Source organism: Anser anser (genome assembly GCF_964211835.1).
Source record: "Anser anser genome assembly, chromosome: 28".
Taxonomy (NCBI): domain Eukaryota; kingdom Metazoa; phylum Chordata; class Aves; order Anseriformes; family Anatidae; genus Anser; species Anser anser.
This window is the reverse complement of record NC_139749.1, coordinates 1,950,251-1,977,348: the sequence shown is the minus strand read 5'-3', so window position 1 is coordinate 1,977,348 and position 27,098 is coordinate 1,950,251. Positions and strand designations below refer to the sequence as shown.

At 47.5% G+C, this 27,098-nt stretch overlaps 5 protein-coding genes and 1 long non-coding RNA gene across 10 annotated transcripts in view; 3 read left to right on the top strand and 3 right to left on the bottom strand.

Annotated features, from left to right (window-relative positions):
• Positions 1–261: 261 nt before the first annotated feature.
• On the top strand, positions 262–6,156 carry LOC310887640 (uncharacterized protein; the record flags this gene model as incomplete). The annotated part of the gene is made up of 3 exons (XM_083813789.1): positions 262–793; positions 3,021–3,146; positions 4,827–6,156. 3 exons carry the CDS (start codon positions 262–264, stop codon positions 5,375–5,377), a joined length of 1,209 nt encoding a protein of 402 aa, XP_083669915.1. The 3' UTR covers positions 5,378–6,156.
• Positions 800–4,829, bottom strand: LOC310887475 (uncharacterized protein). Its single transcript, XM_083813462.1, has one exon. The coding sequence runs from the start codon at positions 3,371–3,373 to the stop codon at positions 2,957–2,959; it is 417 nt and encodes a 138-aa protein (XP_083669588.1). The 5' UTR covers positions 3,374–4,829; the 3' UTR covers positions 800–2,956.
• A 742-nt stretch (positions 6,157–6,898) lies between the features above and the next one.
• LOC310887484 (claw keratin-like) lies at positions 6,899–11,606 on the top strand. Its single transcript, XM_083813471.1, has 2 exons — positions 6,899–7,500; positions 10,304–11,606. The coding sequence occupies exon 2, from the start codon at positions 10,324–10,326 to the stop codon at positions 10,720–10,722; it is 399 nt and encodes a 132-aa protein (XP_083669597.1). The 5' UTR covers positions 6,899–7,500; positions 10,304–10,323; the 3' UTR covers positions 10,723–11,606.
• LOC310887477 (uncharacterized protein) lies at positions 7,769–10,316 on the bottom strand. The gene has a single exon (XM_083813464.1). The coding sequence runs from the start codon at positions 8,622–8,624 to the stop codon at positions 8,208–8,210; it is 417 nt and encodes a 138-aa protein (XP_083669590.1). The 5' UTR covers positions 8,625–10,316; the 3' UTR covers positions 7,769–8,207.
• A 1,502-nt stretch (positions 11,607–13,108) lies between the features above and the next one.
• The window catches only part of LOC310887501 (uncharacterized protein), a 36,005-nt gene continuing 22,015 nt past the window's right edge, over positions 13,109–27,098 (bottom strand). The window contains exons 2-3 of one of the 5 annotated variants that reach the window (XM_083813492.1): positions 20,668–20,810; positions 13,109–13,963 (exon numbers count right to left, since the gene is read on the bottom strand). In XM_083813492.1, coding sequence (XP_083669618.1) covers positions 13,702–13,938 — 237 coding nt within the window. In that variant the 5' untranslated portion in view covers positions 13,939–13,963; positions 20,668–20,810 and the 3' untranslated portion in view covers positions 13,109–13,701. Of the gene's footprint in view, positions 13,964–14,529; positions 15,152–17,017; positions 17,357–18,890; positions 20,033–20,667; positions 20,811–27,098 lie in introns of those variants that run through there. The other 4 variants (XM_083813489.1, XM_083813493.1, XM_083813491.1 and 1 more) reach the window with 4 other exon arrangements.
• LOC310887526 lies at positions 20,825–25,420 on the top strand. Its single transcript, XR_014575740.1, has 3 exons — positions 20,825–23,066; positions 23,182–23,302; positions 24,529–25,420. It is a non-coding gene; the product is annotated as an uncharacterized lncRNA (long non-coding RNA).

The following is a 27,098-nucleotide window of genomic DNA, read 5'->3' as shown; positions in this document are numbered from 1 at the left end:
TTGTTCTACCATTCTTTTTGTAGTGTTGTATAAGCTTGGTTGTGACAGTAGTGTTTCATAGCTCTGGAAAGGATGGATATTGAAACTTTTAGGCATGGTGCTCTGAGCTTCCCAACGCAATTGTATCCTTTGGGTGCTCAGTCTCTTTCCATGTGCTTTGGATGATGTGGTTTTTCTTATGTCCTAAGGGTCAGGGGGAGTAAGTGGTCTACACTAGCTTTCCAAATGAATATTGTCTTTATGCTCTGACTGCCTGATGTGATGCAGAGCATTTCCTGGGGCACAAGCTCCAAGAACGGGAGAGCCACAGGGTATTTGCAATGTGGTGATGTTCTGATCCCAGCTCTGCCTTCTCTCACAGTTTTGCCTGCAAATCGAAGGATGTCCTGCTCCAGCCTGTGTGCCCCTGTGTGCGGGGTGGCCGCCCCAGTCCCAGTGGCTGACAGCTTCAACGAGCCCTGCGTGCAGCAGTGCCCCGACTCCACCGTGGTGATCCAGCCCCCGGCCACGGTGTTCACCTTGCCCGGGCCCATCCTCAGCTCCTTCCCACAGCATGCCGTGGTCGGCTCAGCGGGAGTCCCGGGTGTGGCAGGGGGCTTCGGCGGCACTTTTGGAGGCCGTGGTGGCTTTGGGGGCTACGGAGGCCTTGGGGGTTATGGTGGCCTTTTGGGTTATGGCGGCATTGGGAGCTATGGAGGCCTTGGAGGCTATGGGGGCTATGGAGCATTTGGGAGCTGTGGATACGGCGGCTGGCGTCGGGGCCACAGGTACCTCAGCGGCAACTGCGGGCCCTGTTAAGCCCACCTCTGCCTCCAGCCCTTGAAGAAGGAGAGCTCCAGGGCTGCCCTGGAACGTCCCAACATGACACCAGCAGGAAGGGCTCCCCTTCATCATCACTGGTCTCCAGAGCTTGGAGGCCCTATGCCTTCATGGGGCCTAGCTCCCTTTTTCTCCTGTCCCAATTGAGTTTCACTTCAGGACTTGCTCCCCCAGGGTGATGCAGCCCAAAGCCAACTGCCTGTTCCTGTGGCTGGCTGCTGCTCGCGTTCTCTCTGCCTTTTGCAAGGAGTTGGGGGCTGCCTCTGCCCTGGGGCTGCCTTTCTGCCATCTTCCTGCTCCCCTGGACTTGCAATAAAAGCTCTATTGCACCACATTCTCGACCCATGGTATTTCTTCATCCTTCTTCTTCCAGACTTCCCCCAAACCTCAGAGCCGGGGCAGTTGGGCCGCTGGCTGCACTCCTGGCTTTGCTAAAGGGGCCTTTGGGCCGCTGGGGCAGGGCATTACGACTGAAGATCAGAGTCCCCAGTGGGTCTTGTAGAGGACAGCCCCCTGAACCTCCTCCCTTCTCTCAGCGGGAAGAATGGCAATGTTCTCAATGTTTTCAATCTCAATGTTCTTTGAGAACACGACAGAGAAACAGACGTCTTGCACAGCCACCACAGCATGTTTGACCTCTTTATATTGCCTTTTCTATGGTCACCCGTGGAGGTCTGGGGAGACAGAGAGACGGCCACTGCATGGTCAGGGCTCCTGCCACCTGCTGACTGTGCTCATGTGCCCAGCTGCAACTGGTGGCACTGGGAAGGGGTGAAGGAGACACAGCCAAGTTTTCCCAAGGTTCTCCTCACAGCCATGAACACATCACAGCCATCCAGATCCACGGAGCACTTGAGTAGGAGGTGTGTGTCTGTGCCCTCCTCATGTCCCTTCCTTCCCCAAAAGTCTTCCGATCGTGTGATCCTAGCTCTGCACAGTGGTCTTTCGTGGAGACGATTCTTGTCAGGGAAATCAAGAAGAGCAGTGGGGCAGCACATTGGTCGCTGCTGGGGGCTCAAGAAAACATGCATCACCCGTAATTGTCAAGACAGGGGAAGGGGAAAACAGCAGCAAACTGTCCGAGCAGCCACAGCTTTCCTCCACCACCTGCGCAGAAGTTTGTGTGTCTCCTCTTGTGCTTGAGGACCTCTTTTCCATTTCTGCCCATCCACACCACTCCCCAGGCTCCAGTGCTAGGACCCCCAGCCAACCACTGGGTGCTGCCTCACATAGCATCCCCTGCATGCTGGGTGAGGGCAGAGTGGTGGGAGGCAGCAGTCGTGCCTCCTCACAGCCGTTGTGGCCAGGTGTTCTGGGGGCCTGGCCGTGCAGGTCGCTTGGTGTGCTGGTGTGTGAGGAAGGGCAGCCGTGGCCTGGCAGCATGTCTGCAGTATGGGGCTGTGTGGAGCACTGCTGTCCTACCCGGGCAGAGCTGTGTCCACCAGCTACAAGCAGGCAAGCTGTGTATACAGGGAAGAGCTTCTGGCCCAGTGGTGGGGAAAGGCGTGCAAGTGCTCCATGGAGATGTGGGAGGAAGAGGAGGGAAACCCGAGGGGCTGGAGGAAAGGCTGGTGGGGGGCCCTCCGCCTCCTTCCTCTGTCCCGTGGCCTCCCAGTTGACTCTAACCAGGCCTTTGCCCTTGGGGAGGCTGTGGCGACCCTCTTGTAATGGCCGTGCTGTGCAGGGCATGGGGAGGAGGTGAGGGAGTGCCTGCAGGCCCCCTGAGGACTCCCCGGTGGCAGCTCCCCAACCTCACAGAAAGAAGCGAATGGAGGAAGGGTCACAGAAAAGACAGGGTCCAGAATGAGGTGCAACAGAGCTTTTATTTCAGGTCCAGGGGAGCAGGGAGATGGCAGAAAGGCAGCCCCTGACCCCTTGCAGAAGGCAGAGCGCTGGTGAGCAGCAGCCTTGCCACAGGAGGTGTCTGGTGCTTAGCTGCATCATCATGGGGTATTGAGTCCTGAAGCGAAGCTCAAGCAGCGAGGAGAAGGACAGAGGGGCCCCATGAAGGCACAAGGCCTCCAAGCTCTCAAGCCCAGTGATTCTAAAGGGGAGCCTTTCATGGCAACATCAGGTGGGGAAGTTCCAGGGCAGCTCCAGAGCTCTCCTTCTTCAGGGGCTGGAGCCAGAGGTGGGCTTAGCAGGGCCCGCAGTTGCCGCTGAGGTACCTGTGGCCCCGACGCCAGCCTCCGTATCCGCAGCTCCCAAAGGCTCCATAGCCCCCATAGCCTCCGAGGCCTCCATAGCCCCCAAGGCCTCCATAGCCCAGAAGGCCACCATAGCCCCCAAGGCCTCCATAGCCCCCAAAGCCACCACGGCCTCCAAAAGTGCCGCCTAAGCCCCCTGCAACACCCGGGACTCCTGCCGAGCCGACCACGGCATGCTGCGGGAAGGAGCTGAGGATGGGCCCGGGCAAGGTGAGCACCGTGGCCGGGGGCTGGATCACTACCGTGGAGTCGGGGCACTGCCGCACGCAAGGCTCATTGGCACTGTCAGCCACTGGGACTGGGGCGGCCACCCCACACACAGGAGCACACAGGCTGGAGCAGGACATCTTCCACGCAGGCAAGGAGTACTGCAAAGAACAGGCAGAATTAGGCAAGGATCTGGGGAGAGGCTGTACTGATGGAGTCAGGGAGAGAGCCGCGAGAAGCCTCCAAGAGCACGACTTACCAGGTGATCTGTTTAGAGACAAGTGGAGGAAGCAGGATAGAGGGCTGCGAAGCCCTCAGCCCTTTTATACCTGTCCCAGACAGCCTGTATCATCAGGCAGGGGGTGGTGTTTGAAGTCCCAGATTTTCAGGCAATAAAGCCAGCATGAATCATGACACACTTGGAGATGTGGGGCAATTATATCCTTCCCCATCAGGGACATTGAAATGCAAACGTTCTCTGGGGAACAGGGTGCCGATGGGAGGAACAGGCCACGACACATAACTTCATGAAAAGCCAGCCACTGCTGAAACTGACCTCACACCACCAATAAACCCTGATTTCTTCCTAATCCTAAACTTTGTCTATGTGGAAGAGTCATGGGCAATTGGTTGAAGAAGCATTTTGCAATCCCGTGCACAGCCAGCACGCCTGCCATTACCTCCCTTTTACGGGCTGGTAAACAGAGGTGGTGGAAGTTTGGGTGAAGGGATGAAGCCATCCCACTCACTTGCAGCAGCTCCCAAACACTCACCATCTCCCTGTACAGGCAAGGGCTGCGAGGCACTCGGGTGGGAGTTCAGGAGCATCCCTAACCGTTGTCCTTCTCCCTGCCCTGTGGGACATGTGCTACTCCTTACTCTCCAGTTCTCCTGAAGGCCAAGCAGAGAGCTGTGGCTATGTTGGTGTTGTAGGTGAAGCCCGATCTGCCCAGGGGATTAGGAACTCATTGGGGTTTATTGGTGCTGTGAGGTCAGCTTCAGCAGCACCTGGCCTTTCATGTGACTGTCACGGCCTGTCCCTTCCATCACGTTCCTCTTCCCCAGGGCACATTTGAGCCTCAGTGTCCTCAATGGGGAGGGATAAAATTGCCCCGCGTTTCCACACGTGTCATGATTTGTGATGTCTTTATTGCATGAATATCTGGGGCTTCCACCTCTGTTCAATGCTGCAGGCTGTCTGGGACAGGTATAAAAGGGCTGAGGGTTTCACAGCCCTCTATCCTGCTTCCTCCACTTGTCTCTTACCAGATCACCTGGGTAAGTCCATGCCTTATGTGCCTCTTCTTTTCCTCAGCAATCGTTTCATCAATTGCATCTATTGGTGTTTGTTCTACCATTCTTTTTGTAGTGTTGTATAAGCTTGGTTGTGACAGTAGTGTTTCATAGCTCTGGAAAGGATGGATATTGAAACTTTTAGGCATGGTGCTCTGAGCTTCCCAACGCAATTGTATCCTTTGGGTGCTCAGTCTCTTTCCATGTGCTTTGGATGATGTGGTTTTTCTTATGTCCTAAGGGTCAGGGGGAGTAAGTGGTCTACACTAGCTTTCCAAATGAATATTGTCTTTATGCTCTGACTGCCTGATGTGATGCAGAGCATTTCCTGGGGCACAAGCTCCAAGAACGGGAGAGCCACAGGGTATTTGCAATGTGGTGATGTTCTGATCCCAGCTCTGCCTTCTCTCACAGTTTTGCCTGCAAATCGAAGGATGTCCTGCTCCAGCCTGTGTGCCCCTGTGTGCGGGGTGGCCGCCCCAGTCCCAGTGGTTGACAGCTTCAACGAGCCCTGCGTGCAGCAGTGCCCCGACTCCACCGTGGTGATCCAGCCCCCGGCCACGGTGTTCACCTTGCCCGGGCCCATCCTCAGCTCCTTCCCACAGCATGCCGTGGTCGGCTCAGCGGGAGTCCCGGGTGTGGCAGGGGGCTTCGGCGGCACTTTTGGAGGCCGTGGTGGCTTTGGGGGCTACGGAGGCCTTGGGGGTTATGGTGGCCTTTTGGGTTATGGCGGCATTGGGAGCTATGGAGGCCTTGGAGGCTATGGGGGCTATGGAGCATTTGGGAGCTGTGGATACGGCGGCTGGCGTCGGGGCCACAGGTACCTCAGCGGCAACTGCGGGCCCTGTTAAGCCCACCTCTGCCTCCAGCCCTTGAAGAAGGAGAGCTCCAGGGCTGCCCTGGAACGTCCCAACATGACACCAGCAGGAAGGGCTCCCCTTCATCATCACTGGTCTCCAGAGCTTGGAGGCCCTATGCCTTCATGGGGCCTAGCTCCCTTTTTCTCCTGTCCCAATTGAGTTTCACTTCAGGACTTGCTCCCCCAGGGTGATGCAGCCCAAAGCCAACTGCCTGTTCCTGTGGCTGGCTGCTGCTCGCGTTCTCTCTGCCTTTTGCAAGGAGTTGGGGGCTGCCTCTGCCCTGGGGCTGCCTTTCTGCCATCTTCCTGCTCCCCTGGACTTGCAATAAAAGCTCTATTGCACCACATTCTCGACCCATGGTATTTCTTCATCCTTCTTCTTCCAGACTTCCCCCAAACCTCAGAGCCGGGGCAGTTGGGCCGCTGGCTGCACTCCTGGCTTTGCTAAAGGGGCCTTTGGGCCGCTGGGGCAGGGCATTACGACTGAAGATCAGAGTCCCCAGTGGGTCTTGTAGAGGACAGCCCCCTGAACCTCCTCCCTTCTCTCAGCGGGAAGAATGGCAATGTTCTCAATGTTTTCAATCTCAATGTTCTTTGAGAACACGACAGAGAAACAGACGTCTTGCACAGCCACCACAGCATGTTTGACCTCTTTATATTGCCTTTTCTATGGTCACCCGTGGAGGTCTGGGGAGACAGGGAGACGGCCACTGCATGGTCAGGGCTCCTGCCACCTGCTGACTGTGCTCATGTGCCCAGCTGCAACTGGTGGCACTGGGAAGGGGTGAAGGAGACACAGCCAAGTTTTCCCAAGGTTCTCCTCACAGCCATGAACACATCACAGCCATCCAGAGCCAGGGGGCACAAAGGCCTTGAGTAGGAGGTGGGTGTCTGTACCCTCCTCATGTCCCTTCCTTTCCCAAACATCTCGTGATTGTGTGATCCTGGCTCTGCACAGTGGTCTTTCTTGGAGACGGTTCCTGCCAGGGAAATCAAGAAGAGCAGTGGGGCAGCACATTGGTCGCTGCTGGGGGCTCAAGAAAACATGCATCACCCGTAATTGTCAAGACAGGGGAAGGGGAAAACAGCAGCAAACTGTCCGAGCAGCCACAGCTTTCCTCCACCACCTGCGCAGAAGTTTGTGTGTCTCCTCTTGTGCTTGAGGACCTCTTTTCCATTTCTGCCCATCCACACCACTCCCCAGGCTCCAGTGCTAGGACCCCCAGCCAACCACTGGGTGCTGCCTCACATAGCATCCCCTGCATGCTGGGTGAGGGCAGAGTGGTGGGAGGCAGCAGTCGTGCCTCCTCACAGCTGTTGTGGCCAGGTGTTCTGGGGGCCTGGCCGTGCAGGTCGCTTGGTGTGCTGGTGTGTGAGGAAGGGCAGCCATGGCCTGGCAGCATGTCTGCAGTATGGGGCTGTGTGGAGCACTGCTGTCCTACCCGGGCAGAGCTGTGTCCACCAGCTACAAGCAGGCAAGCTGTGTATACAGGGAAGAGCTTCTGGCCCAGTGATGGGGAAAGGCGTGCAAGTGCTCCATGGAGATGTGGGAGGAAGAGGAGGGAAACCCGAGGGGCTGGAGGAAAGGCTGGTGGGGGGCCCTCCGCCTCCTTCCTCTGTCCCGTGGCCTTCCACTTGGCTCTAACCAGGCCTATGCCCTTAGGGAGGCTGTTCTGACCATCTTATAATGGCCGTGCTGTGCAGGGCATTTGGAGGAGTTGAGGGAACGCCTGCAGGGCCCCTGAAAATGCTCCGGTGGCAGCTCCCTGGCCTCACAGCAAGAAGTGAATGGAGGTAGGAACATGCAAAAAATGGGGTCGAAAATGTGGTGCAACAGAGATTTTATTTCAGTTCCAAGGGAGCATGGAGACAGCAGAAGGGTAGCCCCTGGCCAGGGGCAGGCCCGACTCCTTGCATAAACAAGAGAAGAGGTGAGCATCAGCAATGCCACAGGAACAGGCGTATGGTGCTGGGAAGTGTCATCATGGGGCAGCAAGTCCTGAAAAAAAGCTCAAGCAGGAAGGACAAAGACAGAGATGGGCCCCATGCAGGCATGAAACCTCCAGGCTCTGAAGCCCAGGGATGCTGAAGAGGAGCCCTTCCTGGCAACATCAGGTAGGGATGTTCCATGGAAGCTCTAGAGCCCTCCTTCATCAGGGGAGAGCTTCTGGCCCAGTGGTGGGGAAAGGCGTGCAAGTGCTCCATGGAGATGTGGGAGGAAGAGGAGGGAAACCCGAGGGGCTGGAGGAAAGGCTGGTGGGTGGACCTCCGCCTCCTCCCTCTGTCCCGTGGCCTCCCAGCTGACTCTAACCAGGCCTTTGCCCTTGGGGAGGCTGTGGCAACCCTCTTGTAATGGCCGTGCTGCGCAGGGTTTTTGGAGGAGGTGAGGGAGTGCCTGCAGGCCCCCTGAGGACTCCCCGGTGGCAGCTCCCCAACCTCACAGAAAGAAGCGAATGGAGGAAGGGTCACAGAAAAGACAGGGTCCAGAATGAGGTGCAACAGAGCTTTTATTTCAGGTCCAGGGGAGCAGGGAGATGGCAGAAAGGCAGCCCCTGACCCCTTGCAGAAGGCAGAGCGCTGGTGAGCAGCAGCCTTGCCACAGGAGGTGTCTGGTGCTTAGCTGCATCATCATGGGGTATTGAGTCCTGAAGCGAAGCTCAAGCAGCGAGGAGAAGGACAGAGGGGCCCCATGAAGGCACAAGGCCTCCAAGCTCTCAAGCCCAGTGATTCTAAAGGGGAGCCTTTCATGGCAACATCAGGTGGGGAAGTTCCAGGGCAGCTCCAGAGCTCTCCTTCTTCAGGGGCTGGAGCCAGAGGTGGGCTTAGCAGGGCCCGCAGTTGCCGCTGAGGTACCTGTGGCCCCGACGCCAGCCGCCGTATCCGCAGCTCCCAAAGGCTCCATAGCCCCCATAGCCTCCGAGGCCTCCATAGCCCCCAAGGCCTCCATAGCCCAAAAGGCCACCATAACCCCCAAGGCCTCCGTAGCCCCCAAAGCCACCACGGCCTCCAAAAGTGCCGCCAAAGCCCCCTGCAACACCCGGGACTCCTGCCGAGCCGACCACGGCATGCTGCGGGAAGGAGCTGAGGATGGGCCCGGGCAAGGTGAGCACCGTGGCCGGGGGCTGGATCACTACCGTGGAGTCGGGGCACTGCCGCACGCAAGGCTCATTGGCACTGTCAGCCACTGGGACTGGGGCGGCCACCCCACACACAGGAGCACACAGGCTGGAGCAGGACATCTTCCACGCAGGCAAGGAGTACTGCAAAGAACAGGCAGAATTAGGCAAGGATCTGGGGAGAGGCTGTACTGATGGAGTCAGGGAGAGAGCCGCGAGAAGCCTCCAAGAGCACGACTTACCAGGTGATCTGTTTAGAGACAAGTGGAGGAAGCAGGATAGAGGGCTGCGAAGCCCTCAGCCCTTTTATACCTGTCCCAGACAGCCTGTATCATCAGGCAGGGGGTGGTGTTTGAAGTCCCAGATTTTCAGGCAATAAAGCCAGCATGAATCATGACACACTTGGAGATGTGGGGCAATTATATCCTTCCCCATCAGGGACATTGAAATGCAAACGTTCTCTGGGGAACAGGGTGCCGATGGGAGGAACAGGCCACGACACATAACTTCATGAAAAGCCAGCCACTGCTGAAACTGACCTCACACCACCAATAAACCCTGATTTCTTCCTAATCCTAAACTTTGTCTATGTGGAAGAGTCATGGGCAATTGGTTGAAGAAGCATTTTGCAATCCCGTGCACAGCCAGCACGCCTGCCATTACCTCCCTTTTACGGGCTGGTAAACAGAGGTGGTGGAAGTTTGGGTGAAGGGATGAAGCCATCCCACTCACTTGCAGCAGCTCCCAAACACTCACCATCTCCCTGTACAGGCAAGGGCTGCGAGGCACTCGGGTGGGAGTTCAGGAGCATCCCTAACCGTTGTCCTTCTCCCTGCCCTGTGGGACATGTGCTACTCCTTACTCTCCAGTTCTCCTGAAGGCCAAGCAGAGAGCTGTGGCTATGTTGGTGTTGTAGGTGAAGCCCGATCTGCCCAGGGGATTAGGAACTCATTGGGGTTTATTGGTGCTGTGAGGTCAGCTTCAGCAGCACCTGGCCTTTCATGTGACTGTCACGGCCTGTCCCTTCCATCACGTTCCTCTTCCCCAGGGCACATTTGAGCCTCAGTGTCCTCAATGGGGAGGGATAAAATTGCCCCGCGTTTCCACACGTGTCATGATTTGTGATGTCTTTATTGCATGAATATCTGGGGCTTCCACCTCTGTTCAATGCTGCAGGCTGTCTGGGACAGGTATAAAAGGGCTGAGGGTTTCACAGCCCTCTATCCTGCTTCCTCCACTTGTCTCTTACCAGATCACCTGGGTAAGTCCATGCCTTATGTGCCTCTTCTTTTCCTCAGCAATCGTTTCATCAATTGCATCTATTGGTGTTTGTTCTACCATTCTTTTTGTAGTGTTGTATAAGCTTGGTTGTGACAGTAGTGTTTCATAGCTCTGGAAAGGATGGATATTGAAACTTTTAGGCATGGTGCTCTGAGCTTCCCAACGCAATTGTATCCTTTGGGTGCTCAGTCTCTTTCCATGTGCTTTGGATGATGTGGTTTTTCTTATGTCCTAAGGGTCAGGGGGAGTAAGTGGTCTACACTAGCTTTCCAAATGAATATTGTCTTTATGCTCTGACTGCCTGATGTGATGCAGAGCATTTCCTGGGGCACAAGCTCCTGTCCTTCGTGTCAGGGAGATCAAGTTGTTTACACCAGCTTTCCAACTGAATACTCTGCTTATGCTCTGACTGATTTACTTGGTGCAGAGCATTTCCTGGGGCACAAGCTCCTAGAATGGGAGAGCCACAGGGTATTTGCAATGTGTTGATATTCTGACCCCAACTCTGCCTTCTCTCACAGTTTTGCCTGCAAATCGAAGGATGTCCTGCTCCAGCCTGTGTGCCCCTGTCTGCGGGGTAGCTGCCCCGGCCCCGCTGGCTGACAGCTTCAACGAGCCCTGCGTGCGGCAGTGCCCCGACTCCACCGTGGTGATCCAGCCCCCGGCCACGGTGCTCACCTTGCCCGGGCCCATCCTCAGCTCCTTCCCGCAGCATGCCGTGGTCGGCTCGGCCGGAGTCCCGGGTGTTGCAGGGGGCTTTGGCGGCACTTTTGGAGGCCGTGGTGGCTTTGGGGGCTATGGAGGCCTTGGGAGCTATGGCGGCCTTTTGGGCTACGGAGGCCTTGGAGGCTATGGGGGCTATGGAGCCTTTGGGAGCTGCGGGTATGGAGGTTGGGCTCTAAGCCACAGGTACCTCAGCGGCAACTGCGGGCCCTGCTAAACTCCAAAGGCCCATGGAATGCAGTGCTGCATCTGCCTTGAGCCTTTACAAACAGCTGCCCTCGATTTCTATAACCAGATGCAGAACAAATCTTTCAGTCCCTCTTTCAGCTGTGTCAAAGCAGCTACTTTAATCTACTGATCCCTGCTTTTTTGCACAGAATAACCTTGCAGATGTGTATCTGGGGGTTTCAGGGTGTCCAGCAATGCCTTCAAAATCTCCCCTCTATCTGCAATACAGCAGAGCAGTGCTCATCCTTGGGTGAGTGTCTCCCCTCTCTGCCCAGATGTGAGGTTCCTGAACAGTGCTAAGAAGGGGGAATCTTTGAGGTGAAGTCCTGGATTGTGACTTGCTGCCGCCTTGTGTTTTTCATGATTCTAATTCATTGTTTCTGTGTTGTTTTGTTTTCTGCTGTCAGTGTCTATTGCCTTTTCCATCCATATTAAAGAATCTCAACTGCATCGACAACTTGCTTTTGGTTTGTTTGTGTGTCTAAATTTGGTCTTTTGATTTTCTGCATTGGTTAGGGACTTTTTGATAATTAATCTCAAGCCATAATGTCAGAAATCAGATGGCAAATTTGTTAGCAAACAGTTTGTGGGAGGTTGAACAGCTTGTGATACAGACCCTTGAGCTGTAGCATGCAATAGATGTAAACAAGCTAATATCCTTATTGCGAGGGATAGATTTGAAAGGAAAAAATATAGCTTAACTTATCTGTTGCTTAGAGATCCTTTTCCCAAGAAGTGTACAATATCTCCAGATTTCTTCATGCTAAGTCGTCTGAGAAATTCAAAGCACTTCTCAGATGCTTGTAACTATTTAATACATTCGTAGTGTATTATTACTGTATTAAATGCTTACTGTTCTCATTAAGTGCTTCATTATTGAATAATAGTCACTTCAAACATGCATACTGAGACATTTCTATATATGCTTTAGTCAGAATGGGATTTTATAGCCTTCAAATTTTTCATTAAAATGTGGGTCTGTACAAACAATCATAATAGACCCTTCAATTAGTGTCTTTGTCTTTTCATCTTAGAAAGCTGGATTTCTTTCTAGCCTTATCTTAAGACTTCCTGGAGCTGAAGAAAGATACGTACTTATGTGGCATTTGGGGCATTTTTAACCATTTCTTTTACCTGTGTCCCCTGTTAAATCCATAAACAATCTGTAGAACTACTGCAACACTGTAATAGTGATTATTTTAAGCTCTCAGTCTCTTACTTCTGCACTGTAAGACACTTAGTAATTTCCAGATTTTATTTTGTAGCTTTAGATATTGAAAAATTGAAATTACGGCCAGTTATAATGTCAGAATAATGACCAGCTAAATTTATAAACCTTAATGTCAAGATACGGGTTGAGCAGCAATCTGCACTGTGCTCCAGGAACAAACATGTCAGGCACCAAAGTCAGTGAGCGCCTTCCTGGAAACAAGCTCCTCAGAAGCCATGAGAAAGCTCCGTCCTGGAACTTGCTGGAAGCATAACCCACAGCTTTTCTTGCAAAGGTGTTCAGTGTAATTTATAATCATGCACCCAGGTGTATCGTAGCACAATTGAGCTCTATTCCTCTTTTGAGACCGCCATCAAAGTGCCTCTGTGTGTGTTCAAAGAATGGCAATTACATTCACAATAAAGGTTCTAGCGTTTAATAGGGATTTCAAAGCACTTCACTGGCTATTTTATGCCTAGACGTTGTTACAGCATCATACTATTAAGAGGTTACTACTGCTGCCAGTTAGGTACTTCAGTCATGAATAATAGTCACTTCAGGATGCATCAAGGGATCTCGCCCTAATAACCACTGCGTGATTGTGCAGCCAGGGAAATGCACGCCAATTCATTGTCATTCAAAAGAAGCCTTACAGTAACACTTGCAAACACTTGTCTTTATGAGTTAGCGAGGTGAACAGAAAGTGTGCAATTTTCTGCTCTATAACAAGTAAGGTCTTTAAATCCAGAAAGTGTTCCAGATACTGCCAGCACAAGAGCAGTTGACAAAAGCAGGGTTTTCTTCCAAATTTTTGGCTTACTCACCAGTTAAAATGGGTTTGCCCACAGGCAGTCTTATGCACTTATAAGCCACTAAGATGTGGTGCTGGTAGCTGTTATGTTCAATGTCCAGGCATGTAGTGTGATGCTAAGGCAAATTTAAAGGAATCTTTCCAAATCCTTTCTAGGAAATTCCATAATGGGTCACTTCCTTTTATAAGGTACTACTGGGTTATTAGTTTGACAAAGGTGAGCTCAGGTTCAGCTGAAAAACTACATAAAAGCTAGAGGACTCACTATATCTCAGGAAAACCAACCAAAATGTATTGAGCTGGAGGCAAAAATCTGCATACATGCGAGTCAGAAAAGGAAAAAACAAGAAGTAATGATGCTATAACATTTTTAATAAGAATAAAGCTCACAATCAAAATCCAATATGATACAGAAAGCAGAAGCAGGAGGAATACATGCAGAGATGAATTTATGCAGAAAATCACCTATTTTTGTTGGTGCCATTTGAGCTGCTACAGCAGCATTTTACTATCAATTTCCTTTTTTTTTTTTTTTTAGTTCAATTAATCAAATGATTAAATGATTCACTTTCTCTTTGGTATAGTTTCCAAAGCAGGGAACTGAGAAACATACCCATAGGAGGACCAGGGCACTAAACTCCAGCTTTCATTAATGTTAGCTGGGAAAGAGCTATAAATAAGTTAAGATGTTGTTTACACTCCATTATGCCCTGTTTCATCAAACTACCAGAACCCAAGGAGTAAAGAAGTCAGTAGGAAAGGAAGAAGACAAAACAAAATTTTGGAAGAACACTGAAGAATTTTTACAGAAACACTGAGCTCTCCAAAACACTACTGCCTTCAGTCGCTGTTCTGGACTCAGAGCTCCCACAAGCCATCCCTGTAACAGAGTCCATGAATCCAGATATTAAGTCTCAGTCCTCATTTCCCATTAAATCCTTCTGGATTTAGCAGGGGTAGCAGGGGTAGCAGCTCCCATAGCTGTACCTCCGGGTGTAGCGAGTGGAGCAGGGGTAGTAGCGGGAGCTGTAGCTGGGGTAGCAGTCGCGATACCCGTACAGGCCCCCGTAGCCACGGTAGCCGCAGGGGCTCCCGCAGTCGTACGTGCGGTAGCTGTACACGGTGCCGTAGCTGCACGGGGAGTAGCAGGAATCCTCACACTGGTTCTGGTAGTAGTAAGTCATCTTGGTGCGATGGAGGGAGGCGAGCCTGGAACACAGCAGGAAAGAAAGTCTGTAAGGAGATGCTCCTAACAGCAAATCTCAAATGAATGCTGCGAATACGCAGCAGAAGAAAAAGCCAGCAAACCCAGGCATGCTTCTTGACACTCTCTGTGCTTGTCTATTGTTCTATCCTGAATTTTAATGCTGAGTCTTCCCCATAATGCTCCATCCTGGTCAGCCTGTCTGAATTCTCCTGCCCAGCCCCATTGGCTGCAGCATCCCAATGCGAGGTGGAATCACGAACAATGCTGCCTGCATTGTATGGGAGCCATCAGGGAATAAACAGGAAAGTCCTTCACAGACATACCGAAATAAAGACTTTAAGGGAAAAGAATGATATGTACGGGACTGAAACACTAAAATATTTATCAAGACACAGGGAGAAAAGACTATTATGTATAAATAATGCTCATCAAATCACAACCCTAATTCCCAATGCATTAATTTATAGCATCTGCAGCTTAAAGAGGGATGGGGGAAAGGAGGGGGCAAAAAAGTAATAAACTCATCTCTCCATTTTCCACTAGGTTTCTTAAATCTATTCTGACTTACCCACTTCTGAAGGAGGCTAAGCAGGAGAGGCGAATGCAATGCTGTCAACAGCACGGGCTTTTATAGAGCACCCAGTCCCGCCCAGCGCATGAAGGGCATGCTTGCACCCGGGTCGGCTCCAATTACCGAACACATTTTGCTTCCTTCATGACTCCTCTCATTGATATACCGGTTCTCACCAAGGTTTCTGATTATTGGTCCGGCGCTGTGACATGCAGGCTACACCCTGCAGGTTTCCTTCTTTCATCTCAAAAATAGAGCAATTAAGCTTTGGTATCATCACGCTGGATTCACTTGTACTGTACAGCAGTAAGTCAAAAGAATATGCAAAGACATACAAATTGCCAAATATCCCATTTTTCTGGAGGCCCAGCCTCACTGTGCATTTTGCCCCATTCATTTTCTTGTGCATTTTTTTTCTGAAATTCCTGTGGAAGATGTAACCTCTCCGTTTCAAGTATTTCATAACTTTAATCACCTGTGAAACAGCGCGTTCCTACCAAACCCTTCCACCATTTCCTGTGACTAGCAAAGGGGAAAAGACCATCTCTTTGATTTGATGCCATCACGCAATAGGATATTGCTGTGCTGATTGATTCAGCTAGAAAATTGGCCTATAAACTTTAAAATGGTATGCGTATGACGTCTTTTTAGGAAAAAAAAATCTTTCAGAGACCCAATTCCAAAGCTATAAATTACAACCTTAATAACGCACAGAAATAGGATAACCCAATATACGTTTTTAGTTAACTGTGTTACATAATACTGGGGCGTTTTCCAGTAACATAGCATTAATATTTAAATAATAAATCTCTTTGTACATGGAAATCTTTAATCAGTATTAATGAAGGCTTTGATATTCAAAATTTAGAGAAAGGCCCAGAACATCTGTCATGCCTGTTATTATCCATCCTTTAGATGCAAGTAAACAGCAGTTTTGAGGTGAAGGTCACCGGGAAAGACCGGGATGTTGCTGCTTACCAGGTCATATTGTGCTCACAGGGCTCAGCATTATTCACCGTCATTAACAACATTAAGTTAAACACCTCAACAACATTACAAAGTTGTCCCATTAAACAATATTAGCATCTGGGGGACTTCTCAGGAAAAATACAGTTATTACACAGATATGTTCCGGTTTGTTTTATCTCATTCCTTTTAATGCATGAATCATTTTTCTGATCTAGGTGTAAACAGTTAAAAAAAAAAAAAATCAGATTATTTTTGAATCTAATTACATTTGCATTTACCTTGCTAGGAAAAGATTTCCAGTAGACTGAGCCTGTGAGGTTTTTTGTTTGTTTGTTTGTTTGTTTGTTGGGTTTTTTTTGGATATGGTGCAAAGCCTGGAAATTTCAAATATCAGCATTTCTGGTTGAAAGCCATATTTGTTATTAATTTCTACAGCCTTCATTTTACTGTTCTCATAAAGTCTTGTCTCCTACTTATTATTATTATTCAAAAACATTTCAGATCTCTCCTCTATTCCAAACATCTTTCTCGTACTTCTATTTTTGAGCTAGAAATAATACAAACAAATAATAAATAAAAATTGTAAAAATTGTGATATTCTGACCTAAAAAATGCAATTATGAAACAAAAGCAAACAAACAGGAAAAATGTTTTCTATGGACTATTACTTTTTTAAAAAAAGAAAGAAAGAAAGAAATTCTTTCTTCTTACAAAATCCAGAATCATTGCAGATTTCATATACTGAAATCCATCCATTCCTCCAAAACTGGGATTGCTAGTGTCAATCACTTCTGTTCTCAATATCCTTCCTTCCCTTTCCTGTTATAGCTCTGATTTCACCACACCAATTCTAGAAATATAATTGACTCAGGAAGTCTGAACATGAAAGAAACTACAATGCAATGTCATGCTTTTGGAAGCCAAGAACTGACTAATAATCACAAACCAAGAAAAACAATTACATCAACTGAAGGAATGACGTGCATAAGAAAATTTGTTTTGTGATGAATACAAGTTTAAAGCACAGTAGGCTTCGTCAGATAGATATATAAAAGGGAGAGAAATTCAGGGCTCTCTACTCGCATCTCCAGACTTACGTTCTCACTGAGCTTGGTAAGTAAGACTTACTAGAACATCTTTATTGCTGTATAGATGCTGTTTGTTATATTGTAGTAAAGGGGTAGTTAAAAAAGGCTGTGATTTCACAGCTGTGCCAGTGCAATTCTTTTTGTTAAAAATGGCATATCAGTACAGCTGCATAAGCTTACAAGATTGCTGCATCTAGCTGTGCTATCAGAAATGTCCTTACTTTACGCTATACAGAAGCATCTCAGTCTTCTTTATTTTGAAGCGGACAAGGTATAACATTATTCCAATTATTTCAGTCAAAAAGCGAGTATATATTCAACTCATAATTGACGCATTGATGCAGGTCTGAACAAAGAACCTGCCGTTTGCAGCAGAGCGCTGCCGACTTGCACGAAGGGAGGATTCCCTCCCTGGCATCTTTTCTCACCTCCAGCAGCTGGTGGGATCCACTACTGAACTGGGGGCTGTTCACTTCCAGTCCTTGGGGAAAGGTCAGACACTGGTACAGGCAGAAACAGCTAAATCCTCACAGAGAACCTAATCCAACCAAACAGTTGTACAGCGCTGTTTTAAATCAGACTGCTGATTCCAAGGCAAGGGCAATAAGGAAAAGCAATATGAAATGTTATTAAGGAGGAAAAGAAGGGAAACACACAGACAGGAGTGAGCTGGGTGAGCAGGAACCAGGGTGTAGCACTGAGTGGTGATGTCTGGTTGGTTCCCCTGTTCTCCTTGCTCTCATCTCCTCTTGTAGCTTCTGTGGGGTTTGCTACAAGACAAAAGCTGCTGCTTGGTCTCTGGGGCAGACCTTACCCTCTTCCCTTCTGCTGTGTTCCAGGCTTGCCTCCCTCCATCGCACCAAGATGACTTACTACTACCAGAACCAGTGTGAGGATTCCTGCTACTCCCCGTGCAGCTACGGCACCGTGTACAGCTACCGCACGTACGACTGCGGGAGCCCCTGCGGCTACCGTGGCTACGGGGGCCTGTACGGGTATCGCGACTGCTACCCCAGCTACAGCTCCCGCTACTACCCCTGCTCCACTCGCTACACCCGGAGGTACAGCTATGGGAGCTGCTACCCCTGCTACCCCTGCTAAAGGCAAAATAGCGATTTACGGCTCCTGTATGAATTCTACCTGCGAAACGCTCCCGTGACAACGACTGCAGTCAGGAATGTCCTGGAGCACTTAGCAACTCTCTATAATGTCTTCTGCTGCTTCGCATAACGTGCTTTTAGGGTCAGCTCTTCCTTCATAGCCTATCTTTGTGGACATACTGTATGTTTGATGTGCAGCTTTGCATCAGGAGATGCAGACCAGAGTGGCCGATCCTTGCCGCGCACTGCGGTGACAGCTCTGCTCCACTGCACCACTGCAGCCCCAGAGCAAAGCATCTGCTGCAAGATGTAGAAACTCTACTTCTAGAATGTATGAATCTCTGGATACTCCTCCTTGTCTGCTTCACTACAAGCTGTAACTGCTGTATACAGTGCTTCTTATTCTCATTAAAAGATCTTGCATCACACTACTGCTTTCTGTCATATTTTAACTTCTTTATTTTTTTATACTTGGCATTTTTAATTATTTACCTGAGATTTGGCAAAAAGGAGCCACTAGCTTTTAAGGTTGGCAGTTTTAAGCAGCTGTGGAGTCTGAGGTGACAGAGGACATATTGGACAACTCAACTTCTGTCTCCTTCAAGACGGTCCTGAAAAGTCACATCCATCTCGTCTTAACTCTGCCCCTCTTCCACAAAACACACCAAAATGCTGTTTCTTTCCAAAATGCTACCTTAGAAATGTGAAGACTTACGAAAATTAAATAAGTATTTGCTGATTAGATCCAGCCCAAGCTGTGCTACATTTAAGGATTCAAAAAGCAATCAAAGTGACACAAAATGCCAGACCCCCTTAGCTTTCTGCAGCTCCCAAAACAGATGCCCCATACAAGACCACGTGGGAGCTCACATTCACCTGTTCCCAGTGCACAACAAGGTTTAAAAATCACCATTTCTCCAACAGAGACTATTTTGCATGGCCAATGTCACTTGTGCAACCTGGGCCGGCACGGTTCCCTGCCTGGGCTGGGTTTAGGCACACATCTGCCTGCCAGCCCGTGCCTTTGGGAAGAACTGTTTTACGCGCGAGGACAAGAAGAAGGCAGATTCCCACGATAAGACGAGGCTACGACGGGAAGTCATCCTTCCCCATAATTAACAGGAGGGCATGTGACAGGGAGGGAGAAGAGCTGCCGCAAGTAAAAGTGACTCTCAGCATGATGACAAAGGGATGAACATACCGGGATGGTTCCCAGGCTGGAGCCACCTGCAGCCACGAAAAGACAGCAAGATTTCCAACAGGAGGCATTTTTCTTCCCGATCTGCAGGAACTTCATCTCTCCAGCCAATGCCAGTCTGTGTGTGGGAGGCGGATTTAGGCACTTTGGTGCTGATGTTCCCTGGTGGCTAGGTGCTCAGGGAAGGGACAGCTGTCAGGTTCCTTGCCTCATCCCTTAAGCGCCAGGTGCGACTGATTCCAGCAGAAGTGAGGCTCGTGTGAATATGCATCCACGTAAAAGCAGAGCATAGAAATGCATCAGAACCTCCACTTATTCAACAGGTCGGCAGAGGACACAGCAGAAGAGAAATATGAAGAAAACAAGCCCACAAGTCCAAGGGTGAGCTGCCAAAACATCAAGCAAGCTCTGGTTTGAAAATTCACCAGCCTGGGCTACAGGAGCACGCTGTGTACTTCAGGAAAATGATTTCAGACGAATAACCTACTAACAAAGGCTTTTCATGGTCACTGTGCTGAATTGTTTCATTGATTAACACTGAAAATGTTCTCGCCTGATACAACAGTAAAAATTCAAATCAAGGACATGTTTCCCTCAGCTGGTCAGGGACTGCAAGCTCAAGAGTCTGAAGGTATTTGGTTTTCATTTAAAAGTAGCTCCATTTTATGCATAAATTTATTTTAAATGTTTAACAGAAATTATCTGTTGATTTAATATATTGCGACTCATATGTTCCAGAGTAACATAAAGAAAATGTAAATGGTTTGTCTTTCAATACTGTGTATTACTGTGTAATAATACTGCATGTTATTTTACTTGTTCCCAATGTTCAATAAAAATATTTAAAATTTTATGAAATACATTTCATGATTAAAAAAAAAAAAAGTAGAAGAAAAGAAAGAAAGAAAATGAAATCAGTAGATTTTTTCAATAAATATTGTACAGCCATAACATGACATCAGAATAAGCTGGGAAAAATGGATCACATCTGAAAAAGTTATGTTTTTTTTGTGTACCCCCACACACACACACACCCTATCTGTATGTATTTACTAGAACATTTATTATTTGTATATAATCTTATTACTGGTATGTTAGGAGAAATAACTATGCACTTAGCATAGCTGAAAAGTTAAAGACAAAATAGAAAAATCCATCTTGAAATAAAATGTCAACATTTTTCACAAACCTTTTCAGAAGTTTTTGTGTTTGTTTGGTTTTTTTTTAAAAACATATTTACACATATGTTAGTTCTGAAATAAACTCTGCTACAATGCAGCCTGGAAAAGTAAACCAAACGAAGAAATAATGCAGGAAAAAATCAGTTGTTTGATAAATGAAGACGACAAAAAGCAATTTAAGTTTTATGGGGATTAAAGCCCTCAAACATGCAATGTTCTCATGAATCAGGGCTCTTAACTAAATGTCTTAATATATTTTCCTTGGTGCATTTGACCTCATCTTCCTAACAAAATTTTTTATAAGTTATGTTTCCAGTTACTGACTGAATGCCACTCTGTGTCTTAAGTATATTTAGGGCATTACCCTGTATTATTCTTGTTTGTAGGTACAGAATTAGAGGCATTAGTGATTTACACTTCCTGAGCTCAATTTCTGATTTTCAAGACTTGGGACATCAAAATAATTTATTAATTTTGAGTTAGGTAACTGAAAAATCTCAACTTTAACTTTTGGGGACCAGTAATAGCCATTGCAGTTCTCCCCAGCTGCTGGTGAGGGACTTGGCCTCGGCCGCAATGCAGCAGGTGCATCGTCTTACCTTCACAAAGAGCAACAAAATTAATGTATTTGCACACGCCAGAACATCAATTAATATAATTGATTTCCTCAGCATCAGGGGTCATTCCTTCCTTCTCATCTCCGCATGACAATGTGACGGTTACAGGCTTCCTTCGCTTCAAACTTTTTGGGTCACCGCAGTTTTTTTATCATTTGGAGGTCATTGGAGATAGAACAAAAGATGGAGATAGACAAAAGATTAACAGATCCTCAGACTAGAGATGACTAAGAATCAAAATTCATACATCTGGGATATTTTTAACACTTTAAACTTGTATGCAGTCTGAATTAGAAGGAATTTTATTTGTCATTTATTTTGATTTACGCATTCTCAGGGTGTTAAAATATTAATAACAATTATTTATTATTCTATATTATTCTATGTTATTAATATTAATAATAAATAAAATATTTTCTGAGAAGATAATGGAATCCTATTTGATTTCATTACTATCCCACTACACTTGCTTTCAGGTATACCTGGTCACATGGTGGTCCACAGTAGTGTTTAGGCACAGTAGTTTAGGTGGTCCACAGTCGAGGGGGAAAAAAAAAAAAGAAAAAAAAAAAAAGAGAGAAACCTGTATGCACTTAAAAGTTTTATGCACCAAAAAATAAAACCTGGTGCACCACCTGTTCCTCAATGAATAAAAATTTCTACTGCTAGACTGCTAGAGTATCTGAAGAGGCAAGTATTTTTTTTTCAGTTTCCTTTGCTTCCTAATGTGCCTGTAAAAGAGCTTTCTATTTGAGAAAAATAGATACTTTCTCCTCTTCTAAAATACATTTAGTTTTTGCCTTGAATACTTTTTTTTTTGTTTAGTTCACTACAGAAAACCAGGAAATTTATAAAAGTTCAACATTCATTTGGGGAACTATTATATACGTATATAAAATGGAGAGGGGAAAAAACGAATCACATAGTTTATATCTCATCATTGTCCCTGCTCATACCATAAAAAATTCATTCAGGATATCACCAAATTATTATTATCACCAATGCAAATGTAAATGAAGTTTTATAATGCTCATGTTAGCAGCATATTTAGAAGTTAAAACTTTAAATATTATTTTACACCAAATTTTATTGGTGCTGGTTTTCAACCTCATCTAACACCACCCTCCCAGAGGAGGCAGAGCACAATACATAAAGCAAAGAGCATTCTTTTTTTTTTTTCTCTTCAAATACCTCCTTGTTTGACCTTCACTGCAGTGAGCCATTTCTAATTTGCATATTAAATGAGGATAATAACAGACATTCTGGAAGTGCTGAGCCTCATCAGAATTTATGGTATCAATGCTCTTCCAAAACAGTCATTAAGGACTTACTTTAGCAATGTTTGTATTATTTAAATATTAATGGTTTGTTAGGTGCCGCGATGTTGTATAATAAACAACAGAACAGGGAGGGAATCCCCGGGCTGAGCTCTTTTTGTTTTCAGTCAAACTAAAGCACCACACTCGTCATCATCCTGGCACGGCGCAGGCTGGCACGGAGATACAGCTGTATCTCACTGGATAACACACCACACAAAAAAACAGGCTGATTTCTCCCTTCTCAGCTTAGTATAAGCCCTTTTGCCTTGGGTAGTTTTTAGCACTTCACCAGCCTTTTCATTCAGCTGAAGCTTGGTGGAAGCCAGGCACGCGGCAGGACCTCGCTGCAGGCAGAGCCTCCACCCAGCCTCCCCAGCAAGTGCCTCCTACCAGTCAGGAAAGCACGGTCCCCATCCTCCCGGCCTCCACGGCCTTCCTAAGACTGCTCTTCCCCTTTTCACTATTGCATTCCCTATGAAAGGCCAGCAGAAAACCCAGATTTGTTCTGCACTACCAGGTCACGCAGTAAAACTTGCCCCGACAAAGCTGTAAAATCACAAGACATTGATTTGAGCAAGGTTTTCTAAGAATTTTATCCAGAAATGAGAGAAAACAGACCCCTAGAAAAAGGCATTAAACCTTAGACACATTGCTCAGATGCTAATTTAATTGATCCTGTGCCCTGGCCTGTCCATCTCATAGTGTGTATGCCAAATTATAGACAGTAGAAGAACCTAAAGGAATCAATGGAACGCCTGTCATTAATTGAGACGGAAATGAATCAAAATGCTTGGTAAAAGCCCTAAGCACATGCTATAATGCCTCTTTCCACCTCAGGTGTTTTAAGTCACCTTAAAATGTGCTCTATCTGCCTCCCTTGTAGGGCCGTAATGCAGAAAGAAAGTCTATGTGCTCCCCAGTTCCATGTGCAGTGTAACTGGTACTGTTCAGCAGATCCTCCAGTTTCATTCGCAGATCCTCCAGTTTCATTCTGTCCTCCTTTGTGAGAATTCCCAGAAACCCACTTATCCTGGAAAGTTTTAAGATGAAGGAATCTCACAGGTAGTAATCACAATGTGTTACCCGAGGAATTCGAAAAGTGTCCTAAATGCGGAGGAAAACAATTATAGCAATTGTACTGTTGATGTACTTCCGAAATGTGTTTCATGACTACCAGGGAATGGAAGCACGTGGAGAATCGCACCTATTTCCACGGGTCTGAGAAACCGTATAAAAGCACTCGCAACCCCCTTGCTCCTCACACCGCTCCTCTTGGTTTAGCCTCCTCGGTGAACTTGGTAAGTGCAGAACCCGTTCTCTTAGAGACTCTTTTAACTTAGAAATAACTCCTTTACTAACATTCTCTGATTTGTAATATTGGTATAAATATTTTATCCTGTACTTTTTAAGCTGTTAGAGTAAAAAAAAGGGGGGCATTGATGAGCCAACATTCAGGCAAGGAATTCAGATAACGTTAGCGAGCTGTGAAGCCTAGTAAGAGTTTTATGTTTACATACTAGAAAGCAACAGCTTTACTCTATTCCATTTAAACAGCTGAAGAAATTTTCTTATTTCTTTTGACTTGGTGACTCTCAACACTAGCTGAAATGTTGGATAATGGGCAGAAATGTGTATTGCACAATGTAGAAACAGCTATTTTATGGAAAGATGTTGCAGTAAGTAATGCAGGCTGGACATGGGAATTGCTTTATTCTCTCTGAAGTCACCAGAGCAGCTCTGACATGCAGCAGTAGAGGAATTAAACCTTAGCACCTCACTGTGCAGCAGAGTATTTTCAGTATCCTTGCTACAGCTGACATTGAAAGGTGTTTGAAGTGATGTAGGACAGAAAAAGGAGTAGTTTACATGCTGAGATTAAAGCCAAACAAGGAGATTATGTCCTAGGAAACGTGCCCAGGACCAGCACTAGTACCAGGTCCATCTGTGGCCCTGGACCCCCTGATGTGAGTGGCCCTGCTTGAGCAGCGCTTGCACCAGAGGGACCCAGAGGTCCCTTCCTACCTCAACCGGGCTGTGATTCTCTGGCTTCAGTACACTGAACTTGGCGTACTGTACATGAACGCATCTAAAAACTTTTTAAAATGCTGTGTGGGATTCTCATCAGACATTAGAACACCTACAGGTGTGTGTCCTGAGCTGCAGTCAGTCTAGCTGTCAGGGTTAACGTCAGCTTGCCCATCCTAGGAACTTGGACACCAAGCGCTCCCACACATATGTTTGGATGTCTCTATCTGCAAACTGAATCTCCTGTAGCCAAAGTCCAAAAATACAAGGTATCAGGTTCATTTTTAAGAAGAAAAGCTAAAGAATAGAAGTTGTGTCTCAGCATTGAACATAGTGAGGGGGGAGAACAGCAATTGGCTGGATAAAAATAGATGTCAGAAGAATATCCCAAGACTGAGCCATTTGCTCAGTACCCCTCCAAATCCCCCACCTCACCCAGCCACCGCTGGTGCTGCGCCTTGCACGCTGAGCCTACCCTTTACCTGTTGCTGTCTTTCAGGTTTACCTCCCTCCACCACCCCCAAGATGTCCTGCTACTACGTGTGCTGCTCCCCCTGCTACAGGTCCGTCAGTACCTCCTACCGGGCCTACAGGTGCTGCAGCCCCTGCTACAGCTACTGCTGCAGCCCTTGCTACAGCTACTGCTGCAGTCCCTGCTACAGCTCCTGCTACAGCCCCTGCAGCTACCGGAGCTGCTGCACCCGCTACTACTACCCATCCTGCTGTAACTACAGCTATGGGTGCTGCTAGACCTGATAAACCCAGCAGGAACCTGCAGTGAGGATCTACCCCGACCCGGCAAGCACAGACCAATGGATCATCTCAGAGGCGACATTTTCAGGAGTGCTGAGCCCCTGCGGCTGCAACTGAAGCTACCAAGAACGGAGAGCTTGGCTGCTCTCTAGAATTTCTCTGCATTTCTATTTTTGCTATACTTTCTGTCTCCTTGTTCCTGTGTTTCTCAGCTACGAGCTTACTCTTGATAGTCTCCTGCATTTAGACCCCTTTGGCAGCAATAAGAACTATCTGCAGTTCATTTGAAGCTTCTTCCAGTTGCCACAGCAGCGTTAAAGAACTTCTGCATCAGTGAAAATTAGCTCTTGTGTCATCTGCATTTTCAATAACCACTTCCAGTAAGGTGCTGCAGTACTGCGTAATGGAGAAACATGACGGCTGTGCCTCCTTTGATCTGGATTTACAAGTACCTTAAGAACGAGCAACACAGCTTTCACAAAAAGGAATGTTCTGTATAGCATAGTGTAGTGACTCATCTACTCTAGCTCTTTTCAGCATGCCAAAACTATAATCTTTCTGTATCTGTGTCAACTTCTTTTCTTATTGCATTAAAATTTTTCTGTATGGAAAAAAAAAAAAATCAAAGTTCCAGTCTTCTTTCGCCTGTCCCTTGACTACATGAATACACTGAAAGCAGTAGCATTGGGGGGGGGGGGCGGGGGGGGAGGGGAGGGGGCCTGCCTCTTCTGCTGGCAGAGCACTTTATACCCCTCCATGTTCATTGAAGCTGGCCCAAGTAAACGTGCCATTTTCCTCCCTCTACTCCTCAGAAATCTGAGAAATCCCACAATTTCTCCCTTTCCCTTATTAATTGAAACTATTACAGATGTAAGGTTAAAATATTTCAGCATAATAAGGCTGTGATGGTCTTTTTTATGTTTTAAAATAGAAGAGTTAGTCCCAGACCTCTGTTGAGAATACATAAAAGAAAGTTCAAGTGAGTACAATACTCCTATTCCCACAAACCATATTCAAATATTCTTTCAGAATCACAATTTCCAATCAGATTACCATCTGACAGACAAATTGCTGTAGCAGCCAGTGGAATTTTATACATCTATAAATAAATCTTACGTTAAATTCAATAGGAAAAGTGTCAAGGAAGAAGTGGTGACTTTCACTGTCTTGATGGTGGCCTTGAAAACCTAAAACATTGCCTCAATCTTCCACGCTGGGTAGACAAAATCCATTTCCCTGGGTGCAATTATAATAATAATTCAATAAATCCAGGGGCTGAAAACTGGAAGACTGAGAACGAAAGGTGGAAAAAAAAAAAAAGGCAGCTTTTCATAAAAAAACAATACAAATGAAACAACACTCGATGTCCCCAGGGCATTTTGGCAGCTCTCGGCTGCCAGCTGCCCCTGGCCAGGGAAGCGGTGAGAAAGCGCCGTCATTGTCCTCCCACACAGCCGCAGTCTCTTGCTTAAGTCAGCCCTCTGCCCATAAAATTCGCTTGGAAAAAAAAAATAGGAAAAATCAGCTGTGACCCAGCTTCCTTCCAAAGCACAGGCTCTGAACCCACTCTCCAGACCTGACAGACACATGTGCCCTGCTGCCTCACCTTGGAGGTGCTGGCTGCTGGAGATCCACTTCCAACAACGTATTTACTTTGCAAGGGCAAATTCCTCCCTCTCCACTGGGGAAGCCCTAACAGATAGAACATGAGCTTATTCCAAAATTAAAAACAGGATTGCCAGCAAGTACATGCATTTGCAATTGCCTATGATGTCTTCAGTATCAGAACAGGCCAGGTTGGAAGGGACCTTGAGAGATCACCAGCCCCAACCTGCCCTGGGGAAGGGGAGCCCAGATGGGGCTCTTCAGCACCCTCTCCAATCCCATACTGAAACCCTCCCAGTGGTGGGCACTCTGCCACATCCCTGGGTAGGTTGCTCCAATGATTGATTGACCTCATTGTAAAAAGTTTCTTGTATTGAGGAGACAAAACCTCTCCTGGTGCAGCTTATAACACATTTCCCCTCGTCTCCTCCCTGTTTGGCCTTGTGAAGACAGCGCCTGCATCTTCTTTAGCCACACTTTAGGTACCAGAACACTGTGATGAGGTCCCCCCGAGCCTGCTTTTCTCCAGACCAAACTACACCAGTCTTTCCTCACCAGGCAGGTTCTCCAGACCTTTGATCATCTCCTTTGGACCCTTTCCAGTCTGTCCTTGTCTTTTTTGAATCATGGGACCAGAAATGGACACAGGGCTCCAGGTGCTCCTGACAAGCACTGATTAAAGTGGGATGATCACATCTGCCTGTTAGAAAA

Coding starts and splice junctions, on each gene's coding strand:
- LOC310887475 (XM_083813462.1), bottom strand. CDS start 3,373: ATGTCCTGCTCCAGCCTGTGTGCTCCTGTGTGTGGGGTGGCCGCCCCA.
- LOC310887477 (XM_083813464.1), bottom strand. CDS start 8,624: ATGTCCTGCTCCAGCCTGTGTGCTCCTGTGTGTGGGGTGGCCGCCCCA.
- LOC310887484 (XM_083813471.1), top strand. CDS start 10,324: ATGTCCTGCTCCAGCCTGTGTGCCCCTGTCTGCGGGGTAGCTGCCCCG.